The sequence below is a fragment of the Nomascus leucogenys genome, chromosome 19 (genome assembly GCF_006542625.1).
Source record: "Nomascus leucogenys isolate Asia chromosome 19, Asia_NLE_v1, whole genome shotgun sequence".
In the NCBI taxonomy this organism is placed as follows: domain Eukaryota; kingdom Metazoa; phylum Chordata; class Mammalia; order Primates; family Hylobatidae; genus Nomascus; species Nomascus leucogenys.
In genome coordinates, this window is record NC_044399.1 from 10,652,948 (window position 1) to 10,665,464 (window position 12,517).

Genomic DNA, 12,517 nt, shown 5'->3' on the forward strand with positions numbered 1-12,517 from the left:
AAAGACACTCACGGGATGCCTTCTGGGGGTTCAGGAAAGTCAGAACCGCGGCTCCTTGGGCATGGCAGGAACCTGTCGTCGCAGTGCAGGGAGCACAGACACCTCCACGAGAACAGCACTCAGAAAAGCCTGACCCAGGGTCCTTGCTCACAGCGGCCCACCCCGCTGCACTCCTGCTGCGCTCATCTTTACCAGGAAAATTTAAGTCACTAGATGCCAGCCTGTGTCATCCCAGCTCCGAGGGGAGGAACAGAGGAGAGACAGAGTCCCAGGCCTGCAGCTCTGATTTTAGACTAATGTTTTCCCAAAAGGTCACATCCCTCAGCTCCGTCCTCATGCAAGTGTGGGAAGACAAAGCTGGCAGCTCTTTCTGGCCTGGCTCTCAGCCCTGTCTTCTCCACGCCAGCCCTCCGCCTGAGCCCAGTAGGGGCTTCGTTGCCATTGCTCACCCACACCATGGCAATGGCGACCTCACCTGTTTTTTGCCCCTGTCCTGATGGTTCTGTTCCCTGCAGCTCCCTTGGGGCTCACAGCCCATCAGTATTTCCCCACTGGGTGCAGGATACAGTGGAAAATACCCCGGGGCCTGCCCCCATGTGCCCTGCCACCCCCGTCCTTTTCTCCTCCCCCACATCTCCCAAAATACCAGGCTCTCTCTTGCATCCAAGCTTTTGTGGTCACCCCAGTTTTTCTACCTGGCAAGTCCTTTCACCTGTGAAGTCCCAACTCCTTGCTGCCTCTTTCATAGAAGCAGAATCCAGCAGGGGCACACAGGACTGGCCACAGTGCGATCTCAGTTGTTCGCTGGCTGCCCTGCTGCCCTGCACCCCGGGCACTCTGCACAGGCCTCTATTCATCAGGGCTTTGTCTGCACTTAGCTCTTCCTGTACGAAGATAGGAAGCAGCGGGCCAGCTGAATGGACCCACACAGAAGCTGCGTGGAAGGAACTGTGAATCTGCCAGCACCTACCGGAACAGCAGGAAACCCAGAGAATCGGAAGCAGAGAGTGCAGGAGGCAGAAGTGATGAGAGCAGCGGGCGTCCCTGGAGCTCAGCTGAGCCAGACCAGGAGAGGCTGCCACGGAGGGAGCCTGGCTGCACCCAATTAGAGCAGAAACAGGGCTGAGGGCTGGGACCATGAGCCCTCAGATTCTCACTGTTCCCTTCAGCTGGTGACTGTGTGACCGTGGGCGGTCACTTCATCTTGCCGGTAAGGGCCTCGGTTTCCTCATCTGTAGAATGGCGTTGGAAAGGCATGGCTGGGAGGTCTCAGACAGATAAAGCGGAGTGCTGTGTGAACGCTCTGGGTTTGCAGACAGAGCGGATGTTCCTAGTGCATTGCACTCATTTTCGCTCGCCCGACATAAGCTCATGACCTCCGCCATCGTCCCCAGACAAGCAGGAAGCTTCACACTGATGCCTGATCCACAATTCCCGGAGCGCCCTCAGGGCCACCATCTCTTGCAAGCCTCGCAGCATCCACGAGGGGGCAGCACAGGACTATCATCGCCCCACGGCCTGAAAGGGGCTGCCGGAAGCCAAGTGCAATAATGGTGGGGGTGGCCCCCAAGGAGCCCCAGCTTTGCTCCTTCCCCTACCCTGTGCGGAGGACTCCGGCCTCGGGGTAGGGGGCTGCTGAACTGGGTATGGCATCTACTCAGGAACTCTCTGCCCCCCAGCCCTAGGGCTCAGATCACACACACACACACACACACACACACACACACACACGGGGCCCACCCCTTTCCTAGGAGCTGCCCGTTCCCAGGACAACAGTCAACACACGCGGGAGTTCAAAACGAAACCGGGCTCAAATGCTCGCCCCAGCCCAGAGAGCCCTGTCCCCATCAGCCACTCTGAGCTCCAGGCCTAAAGGGACAGTGAGGAGGACCCTGCCCAGGCTGCCCCGGGGTTAGGAGGGACAGAGTGTTCCAGGAGGAGGTTTGAGCTGAGCTCAGGCACAGGTCTCTCTCTCTGACATACACACACACACACACACACACACACACACACACACACTTGCATCCATGGGGAGCCACCCCACCCCTGGGCTCCAGAGAACCACATCAGCTGGGTACCGATTGCCCCCCACCAGGCCGCCAGCCTCGGTCTCCCCAGCTGCCCGGGGTGGCCCTATGGCCAGCAGGGGTCTTGCTGGTGGCTGCCAGGTCCCCCAGGCTCTGAAGGCGCAGCGGGTGGCTCAGGGAGCTGCCTGCGATGGCGTGCAGCAGGACCAGCTGTGGCGCGAGTTCCTGGAGGCCGAGCGGCGGGGCCAGCGGCGCTGGTGAGTCCCTGCCCTCCCTTTTCCACCCTGACCCCGCAGCCTGACTGCAAGTTGGGGAAGGTTTTGGAGAAAGGGAGATGGGAGGGCAAGTGATCCGGCTGAGGGACAGAGGGCATGGCATGCCCCCAGGGAGGTGGGTCACCAGCCCAGCCCAGAGCCAGACCCGAGCCTGAGCCTAGGAAGCGAGGAAGATGGAGGCCAGGACCAGATGCCGCTGGGTCAGAGCAGCCCCACCTCGTTCATTCCGACTGCAACCAGGCCGGTAATCCCTCCATCTGGAGCCTGCTGGCCTAGTCTGGGTTAGAGGCGCTGGCCATCTGACCTGACTCGGGGAAAGGATGCTCCTTCATGCATTCATGCAACCAAAAATACCCATGAGCCGCTCTGAAATGAGACCAGACTGCAACAAGGGACTAGACAGACCTGGCCATGGCTCCACGGAGCCTTCATACTCAGGACAGGGCAGCCAAAAAGCAAGCAGAGAAGCAAACAAGTACAAATCTGCATGAAGTGTGACCAGCGGTAAGAAGGAAACAGTTCAGGGTCAGGGGCGGAGCCGGCTGAAGGCCTCTCTGAGGAGGAGACATTTAAGCTGAGACATGAAACAGAAGGAGCCAAGAGTTTGATGTATCTAAAAAACGAAACAAAGAATTCATGTAGCTGAGATACAGGGAGGGAGGAAGGCCACAGGATGAGAGGGAGCAGCGGGGGCCACCCCAGCCCTTGTAAAAGTCTGGATGCGTTTTTTCCAAAGGAGACATCATCCAGGATTTTAAGCAGGAACATGGCATGATCTCGATTACATTTTTAAGTGAGCAGCCTGATAGATTCTAGGATGCATTCATCTTGCACCACTGAAACTTCATACCCGTTGATTAGCAACGCCCCATTCCCCCTCCTCCCAGCCTCTGGCACCCACCATTCTAGTCTTTGCTTCCAGGAGTCTATTTTCAGTGCCTCATAGAAGTGGAATTGTGCAATATTTGATTTTCCATGTCTGTCTTGTTAGCTTAGCATCCAGTGCTCCAGGTTCATCCATCTTGTCGCATATTGCAGAATTTCCTCCCATTTTAAGGCTGAATGTATATATGTGCAGTTTATTTATTTGTCAATGGACTTTTAGGTTGCTTCCACATTTGACTATTATATATAGTGCTACAACGGCCATGGGAGTGATTTCAATTCTTTTGGAGAAATTCTCAAAAATGGATATCTTAGTCCATTTTGCATTGCTGTCAAGGAACACCTGAGGCTGGGTAATTTATAAAGAAGTTTATTTGGCTCACGGTTCTTCAGGCTGTACAAGGATAGTCCTGGAATCCACTTGGCTTCTGGTGAGGGTCTCAGGAAGCTTACAATAATGGCAGAAGGTGAAGGAGGAGCAGGCATGTCGCATGGTAAAAGAGGGACCCAGAGAGACAGGGGAGGTGTCAGGCTCTTTTTAACAACCAGCTCTCTCCTGTGAACTAATAGAGCAAGAGCTCATTCGTTACCACAAGGAAGGCACCAAGCCATTCATAACCCAAACACCTCCCACTAGGCCCTACCTTCAACACTAGGGATCACATTTTGGTATGAGATTTGAAGAGAACAAACATTCAAACCGTATGGGAGGGACTGCAGGATTATATGGTACCTCTATTTTTAATTTTTTGAGGAACCTCCATTGTCTTTTCCATAGCAGTGGCACCATTTTGCATTCCCATCAGCAGTATCTCAGCATTCCAGTTTCTCCACACACTGGCCAACACTCATTGACTGTCTTTTGTTTTTTGATAACAGCCATCCTAATAGGTGTGAGCTGGTATCTCATTGTGATTTTTTGTTTTGTTTTATTTTGAGACGAAGTCTCACACTGTCACCCAGGCTGGAGTGAAGTGGCACGATCTCAGCTCATTGCAACCTCTGCCTCCCGGGTTCAAGCAATTCTCCTGCCTCAGTCTCCTGAGTAGCTGGGATTACAGGTGCCCTCCACCATGCCTTGCTAATTTTTGTATTTTTAGTAGAGACAGGTTTTTACCATGTTGGCCAGGCTGGTCTTTTTTTTTTTTTGAGACAGAGTCTCCCTCCAGCCCAGGCTGTTGCCCAGGCTGGGGTGCAGTGGCGCTATCTCGGCTCACTGCAAGCTCCGGCCAGGCTGGTCTTGAACTCCTGACCACAGATGATCCACATGCCTCAGCCTCCCAAAGTGCTGGGACTACAGGTGTGAGCCACCGTGTTTGACCTCATTGTGGTTTTCATTTGCATTTCTCTGATGATGAGTGACATTGATCATCTTTTCATATATTTATTGGCCATTGATTTATCTTCTTTGGAGAAATGTCTATTCAAGTCCTTAACCCATTTTTTTCAATTGGGTTATTTGGTTTTGTGCTACTAAGTTGTAGAAGTTCCTCATATATTTTGGAAATTAACTCCTTATCAGAAATTAGATCTGTAAATATTGTCTCCCATTCAGTGTGTTGCCTTTTCACTTTGTTGCTTGTTTCCTTTGCTCTTCAGAAGTTTTTGAGTTTCATGTAATTCCATTTGTCTATCTGCTTTTGTTGCCTGTCCTTTGTGTGGCATATCCATGGAATAATTGCCAAGACCAATGTCATGAAGCTTCCTCCTACGTTTTTGAGTGGATTGGTATGTATCATGTTAGAAAGGATCCAATTTCATTCTTTTGCATGTGAAAAGCTTCTGCACAGCAAAGGCAACAATTAACAGAGTGAAAAGGCAACCTACAGAATGACAGAAAATATTTACAAACTGAGTAAATGTGGGAGGAAAGGTGAGGAAGGAGTAAAGGATGACAGGTCTCAGCTTGAATAATTAATAGGGAGAAGAAGATAAATGATGAAGATGCTGAGTTCTGGTGAGTTTTAAATGCCTGAACCACGTCTAGATGGAGCTGCCCAGGAGGTAGTTGAGTGTGAGAGTCAGGAGTTGCACATTAAAAACCCATCCAGAAGGGGAGGATGAGGACTGACTGCGAATGGACACAGGTGTTTTGGGGGTGATGATATGTTCTGGAATCAGAAAGTGGTGATGGTTGCCCAACTCCATGAATATACTAAAAGTCATTGAATTGTGTCCTTTAAAAGGTGAATCTTATGGAATGTGAATCCTATCTCAATTTTAGAAGGAAACGGGTGGGCACTGGCCCCAGCGATGTGAATAAGGTCTCCCTGGAAGAGCACAATGGATCAAAAGAGGCGAGGATGCAGGACAGAACTTGTAACATTTACTAGAAGGGCAGAGAAGCTGCTAGGAAACACCAGAGAAGAAAGCCACGGGCACAAGGAGGCACAAAGACCAAGGGAAAAGAGTTTTGCAAGGCCTGGAAAGCCCAAAGAGGAATGTGTAAGGCAGTGCTGCCCGACAGAAATACAATGTGGGCCACACACATAGCTTAAATTTTCCAGTAGCCTGCTTTTAAAAATGAAACAAGAGGTCGGGCACAATGGCTCTCACCTATAATCCCAGCACTTTGGGAGGCGGAGGCGGGCAGATCACCTGAGGTCAGGAGTTCAAGACCAGCCTGGCCAACATGGTGAAACCCCATCTCTACTAAAAATACAAAAATTAGCCAGGCATGGTGGCATGCATGCCTGTAATCCCAGCTACTCAGGAGGCTGAGGCAGGGAAAGTTGCTTAAACCCGGGAGGTGGAGGCTGCAATCAGCCGAGATTGTGCCACTGCACTCCAGCCTGGGTGACAGAGTGAGACTCCATCTCAAAAAAAAAAAAAAAAAACAAAAAACAAAAAGAACTTGTAGGAATAAAAATATATAAAGTTAAAATGTAAGACACAACTGAAGTGAGACTTCATAAACTCAAGACAGGAGAAATTATTCAGAAAATCAAGACAGAAAACACAAATGATGAATTAAAAACGTAGAGAAACTGAACAAGAAGGTCCAACCTATCTTTACTCCAAACTCCCAAAGGAGAGAATGGGAGAGAGAAAATGTCTAAAGAGAAAGTGAGAATTTTCCAGAACCAAAGAAATTCATGAATCCACAGATATTGGAGTAGGTGCTCCACAAAAACAGGTGCATTAACAAGAAAGTAGGACATGGAATTCCCAAAGAGGGGGATGCCAGCGTGTTGGTGAAGGAAAGGACCAGCCTGTGATCTTGAGGCATGGCTAGGCCAGTGGGAGCAGGAGGACACAGGGCTTCTAAGGAGGTGTCTAAGAAAGGTTTTATTTTATTTTATTTTATTTATTTATTTATTTTGAGACAGAGTCTCGCTCTGTCGCCTAGGCTGGAGTGCAATGGCATGATCTCGGCTCACTGCAAGCTCCACCTCCCAGGTTCACGCCATTCTCCTGCCTCAGCCTCCCGAGTAGCTGGGACTACAGGTGCCCGCCACCATGCCCGGCTAATTTTTGTATTTTTAGTAGAGACGGGGTTTCACCATGTTAACCAGGATGGTCTCGATCTCCTGACCTTGTGATCCACCTGCCTCGGCCTCCCAGAGTGCTGTAATTACAGGCATGAGCCACCGCACCCGGCAGAAACGTTTTAAAGGAATGTTTATTATCTGATGCACATGATTGTGTAGAAAATAATATTGAGAGAGACTTTTCAGTTTTGTTGGAGTATCTGAAATCAATGATCAGTACATAGAAGCCTAAATCAAATTGGGAGGAAATGTAATTTCTCTATTAGCTCTAGAAAGAATACAAGGTTGTACAAGAACAGAATTGGGGTATATTGCACTCCTTAGTTCATCATGGGATAACATTTACATAATCATAAGAATCAAAACTATATATATCAATTTAACTGAGATCTATAATGACTTTGAAAGAACAAGGGGAAGGGCAGGGGTAAGAATGCTAGCTCTTCATCTTCCATAATAGAAAGTCGATAAGTTTACATTTTAAAAAATATTAAGAAACAGCAGTGGATATGGTTTGGATCTGTGTCCCCACCCAAATAGCATGTTGAATTGTAATCCCCAGTGTTGGAGGTGGGGCCCGGTGGAAGGCGATTGGATCATGCGGGCGGCTTCTCATAAATGGTTTATACCATCCCCATGACACTGTCCTCACAGTAGTGAGTTCTCACCAGATCTGGTTCTTTTAAAGTGTGTGGCACTTCCCTTCTCTCTCTCTTGCTCCCGCTCTGGCCATGTGACCTGCCTACTGCCACTTTGCCTTCCACCATAATTGTAAGTTTCCTGAGACTGCCCCAGAAGCTAAGCAGATGCCAGCATCCTGCTTCCTGTACAGCCTGTGGAACTGTGAGCCAATTACACCTTCTTTTTTTTCTTTCTTTCTTTTTTTTTTTTTTTTTTTTGAGAGGGAGTCTCACTCTGTCACCCAGGCTGGAGTGCAGTGGCTTGATCTCTTCTCACTGTAACCTCCACCTCCCGGGCTCAAGCGATTCTCCTGCCCTGCCTCAGCCTCCCTAGCAGCTGGGATTACAGGCGCCTGCCACCATGCCTGGCTAATTTTTGTATTTTTGGTAGAGACAGGGCTTCACCATGTTGGCCAGGCTGGTCTCGAACTCTTGACCTCAGGTGATCCACCCACCTCAACTTCCCAAAGTGCTAGGATTACAGGGGTAAGCCACCGCACCTGTCCTACACCTTCTTTATAAATTACCCAGTCTCAGGTATTCTTTATAGCAAGGCAAGAATGGTGTAATACAGCAGTAGAATCCTATTATTTCAAAATATGGATGCAAAGGCCTGAAGAAACAGCTAAAAGGCTGGCAAAGGTTTGACTCTAGGATGTGGGGTTCAGGGGCTGTGAGGATGGGGACAGAGAAGGCTGTTTTTATTATGTTTTATAGAATTGTTTGACTTTTTAAAATTATATTCAAATAAAACTAAATGACCAGGGCAAGGTAATACTATCCTCACGGTCCTTCCCTTTTCCTACCTCTCCCTAGCCTTCATATGTCACTCACACTGGAAGGTTACAAAGGTTTGGGGATGTGAAAACTTTTTTCCTCAGCGAATGCTTGCCTACTGTAGCCTTCTGAAAATGCACAGAGGCAAGGCGAGATGGTAGCCTTTGCTTTCCTTAGGCAGCCCCACCATAGCAACATCATGGTTGTCATTCTAGGAAAAGTCATCGGAAATTGAAATGTTTGTTCTTTTGGTAGGATACACCATAAATACCTGCTTGACACTTGGCATTTGTTTCACTTACAAATTATTTTGTTCTGGCTGGGCACGGTGGCTCATGCCTGTAATCCCAGCACTTTGGGAGGCCGAGATGGGTGGACCACCTGAGGTCAGGAATTCAAGACCAGTCTGACCAATATGGTGAAACCCCATCTCCACTAATAATACAAAAATTAGCCGGGTGTGGTGGCGTGCACCTGTAGTCCCAGCTACTTGGGAGGCTGAGACAGGAGAATTGCTTGAACCCGGGAGGCAGAGGTTGCAGTGAGCTGAGATTGTGCCACTGCACTTCAGCCTAGGTGACAGAGCGAGACTCCCCCTCAAAAAAAAAAAATTATTTAGTTCTTCCATGTGGTACATTGTTGCATTGACTTGTCACAGTGAAAGTCACTGGTAAAAATGTCCTGGAAGGAACTCACACAGCCAACATGTTTTTCCTTTCCAGGGTTCAGAACTGGAGTTTCCTGAAAGACTATGACCCAATGGTAAGGTAAAATATGTTCCTGCCAAACATACTTGCAATTGATTGTTATTCATTCTTTCCAGCATTCAACTAACATTTATTGAAGATCTACTCTGCACTAGATGCTGGACATGTGGCGATGAGTCAAATACACTCTTGTTTCAAGGAATGCAGGGTCCGTTGGATAGAAAACAGTTACATGAAGCATTTAGAAATTTGTTTCCCTCAGTGTTTCTTAATTTTATTAAGATGAACCAATTGGAAATGACAGGCATCTGTTGCTGAAATGTCTCCCCTGATTGAGGATGGCAGCAATGTGTAGTCATATCTGTGTGGCGTGCCTGAGAAGGACAATGAGATTGGGTAAAAATACTTGGTAAATAAATTCCCTGACTCCAGTATCACCACCTCCAATCCATCCTCCACTTTGCTACCAGACTAAATTCCCTAAACGGCAGAACTGGCCATGTAGCTCCCCTGATTAAAATGCTTCAATAAGTCTGAAATTTTCAGGTGATTTACAAAGCCTCCTGTGATCTAAACCATCTATCTCCCCAGCCTCATTACCCACCCCACGCAGACCCCACAACACACTCTTTTTTTTTTTTTTTTTTTTTAAGATGGAGTCTCACTCTGTTGCCCAGGCTGGAGTGCAGTGTGCAATCTCCGCTAACTGCAACCTCCACCTCCTGGATTCTAGCGATTCTCTTGCCTCAGCCTCCTGAGTAGCTGAGATTATAGGTGCACACCACCATGCCTGGCTAATATTTGTATTTTTAGTAGAGAGGGGGTTTCACTATGTTAGCCAGGCTGGTCTCGAACTCCTGACCTCAATTATCCAACTGCCTCGGCCTCCCAAAGTGCTGGGATTACAGGCATGAGCCACCACACCCAGCCCCCACAACACTCTTTTATCCATGCCTTTGGACATGCTCGTCCCCTGCTGGAATGTCCTTCCCACCTGGTCAGCCTGATGGACTCCTATTCACTCTTCAAGACCCTGCTCTAGTGCCTCCTCTTCTGGGGAATCTCCCCTTCCTGGGCAGGCTTGACCAGATCACTCCTTCCTTTGATTCACCAGCATATCTCACCTGTTATTTTGGTATTCCATGTAATGTAATACTGCAATGCCCAATTTCACCAGCTGTGAACTCCTTAAGAGAATGGATGAGGCCAGGAATGGTGGCCCATTACTGTAATCCCAGCACTTGGGGAGGCTGAGGTGCGAGGATCACCTGGACCCATGAGTTCAAGACAAGCCTGGGCCACATAGCGAGACCCTGTCTCTACAAAAATAACATTATTTTTTTAAAAGAGAAAAGATGAATATGAATTCATCACTGCACCCTATCACAACCCTAGCATTTGCCCCATCCCCTAGAGACCATAAAAGAGTGGATATTCAGTTCATGCTGGATGAATGAGTGAACGGAAAGATGGATCTCACTATAAAAAGGATGATCAGCTGGGTGCGGTGGCACATGCCTGTAATCTCAACACTTTGGGAGGCCGAGGCAGATGGATCACCTGAGGTTGGGAGTTCAGGACCAGCTTGACCAACATGGAGAAACACCATCTCTAGTAAAAATATAAAAATTAGCCAGGCATGCTGGTGCATGCCTGTAATTCCAGCTACTTGGGAGGCTGAGGCAGGAGAATCGCTTGAACCTGGGAGGCAGAGGTTGTGGTGAGCAGAGATCGTGCCATTGCACTCCAGCCTGGGCAACAAGAGCAAAACTCAGTCTCAAAAAAAAAAAAAAAAAAAAGAGAGAGAGATGGTCAAAGAACCAACCTGGAAGGTGAGCAATGCGGAAAGTCACTCAGGGGGTGGCCATGCTTACCTGGACCCTGCCAGTTGAGGAAAGGTTTAATGCCTGCACTGTGGACCTGCTGGACTTGTTGCTGTCTATTCTGGAGGGAAAATTCAGCTCATGGGACCTGATACCCCTCCCTGGGCATCTGATCTGGGCTTCCAGCCTATAACAATCTCTCCCTGCCAAGGGCTATGTGATAGCAACCTGACTACTGAAATCTGCATCATGGCCAAAGGGTGGAGCCACCTTGGCATGGACTTTGCCAGGTGAAAACCACGATCTCCTTACCTGACAGGTCATGTCATTTCTATTAGACACAGGGTAGCAGAACGGTAACCCTAAACAGGGGCAGGAAGAGCTGAGGATGTTTCCCCACTTGTCAGATTTTTTTTTTTTTTTTTTGAGACATGGTCTCACTCTGTTGCCCAGGCTGGAGTGCAGTAGCATGATCATGGCTCACTGCAGCCTCCACCTCCTGAGCTCAAGTGATCCTCCCACCTCAGCCTCCTGAGTAGCTGGGCCTACATGCATGTGCCCATGCGCCAAAAAAAAAATTATTTAGTTCTTCCATGTGATACATTGTTGCATTGACTTGACACAGTGAAAGTCACTGTGTATTTTTTTGTAGAGACGGGGTCTCACCGTGTTGCCCAGGCTGGTCTGAATCTTTCCGCCTAGGCTTCTCGAAGTGCTAGGATTAAAGGCATGAGCCACGGTGCCTGGCCATCAGATTACGTCTAGTCATTCATTCATGCATGCATCAGTTACGGAGTTCACCCAAACGCATGTTCACATATGGCCAGAACAGCACTACTCATAAGAGCCCCAAACTAGAATCAACCCAAGTGTGATCAGTGGTGATACAGGTGAATAACTTGTGGGATATTCACACAGTTCACACCATGGAGTGCAGTTCACACCATGGAGTAATGTACAGCACTGAGAATGAATGAACGGCAGCCACACTCAAAAGCTCAATGAATCTCACACACATAATGTTGAGAGAAAGAAGCCAGACAGAAGAGCCATGATTCCACTAATGTAACGTTCAAAACCAAGCAAAGCTAATGCGTGGCATTAAAGGTCAAGGTCAGGTTGCCTTGGGAGCAGAGACGGGCGGAGGGGCTGAAAGGAGGCGGGGGAGGGGATCATACCCCTTGATCTGGTTGGGCACATGGGCATCTTCACTTTGTGAACATTTGTCAAGCTGGACAGTGATGGCTTGTGCACTTTTCTGTGTGAATGTTATACTCTAAGTACAAAATTACCAAAAAAAAAAAAAAAACCACACACACACAAAAATCAAAACCTCCCACCAGATGTAAAGTGGCGTCTTAGTCCTGGGGATAGAAAAGGGAATAAGACCTGATCCTTCCCTTGATCTCTGCAGGTCACAGCATAAAAGTTAAGGGATCTGGGAGTCACCTGGGGAAGGGGAAGTGGAGGAAGAGGAGGGACAAACTTGGCAGAGGATGTGGCATCGGGTCACTCTTGGGGGATCCCAAGTCCAAACCAGGATTGAATCACCTGGAGATGCTTCACACAGAGAGGCACCTGCTCTCTGCTCTGTTTTCTCCCATTCTAAGGTCCTCCTTTTTCCATGCTCTGTGTGACCCGAGCTGTCCCCTCTCCTCAGGGCAACAAGAAGGAGCCTGAGAAGTTGCCAGACCATGTGCCTCTCTTTTTGGACACAGTTCCCAGTTCCACGAACCAGGTTGTGGGCAGCAGGCTGGACACGCCCCTGGGACAGACTCTCATCCGCATGGACTTCTTCTTCACAGAAGGGGCCCGGAAGAAGAAGCTGGAGGACGAGATGCAGCCCATCTAG

General features: G+C 48.7%; 1 protein-coding gene across 1 annotated transcript; it reads left to right on the plus strand.

Annotated features, from left to right (window-relative positions):
* The first annotated feature begins 2,027 nt into the window (after positions 1 to 2,027).
* On the plus strand, positions 2,028 to 12,517 carry C19H2orf50 (chromosome 19 C2orf50 homolog). Its single transcript, XM_003272746.2, has 3 exons — positions 2,028 to 2,284; positions 8,858 to 8,897; positions 12,326 to 12,517. The coding sequence occupies exons 1-3, from the start codon at positions 2,028 to 2,030 to the stop codon at positions 12,515 to 12,517; spliced, it is 489 nt and encodes a 162-aa protein (XP_003272794.1).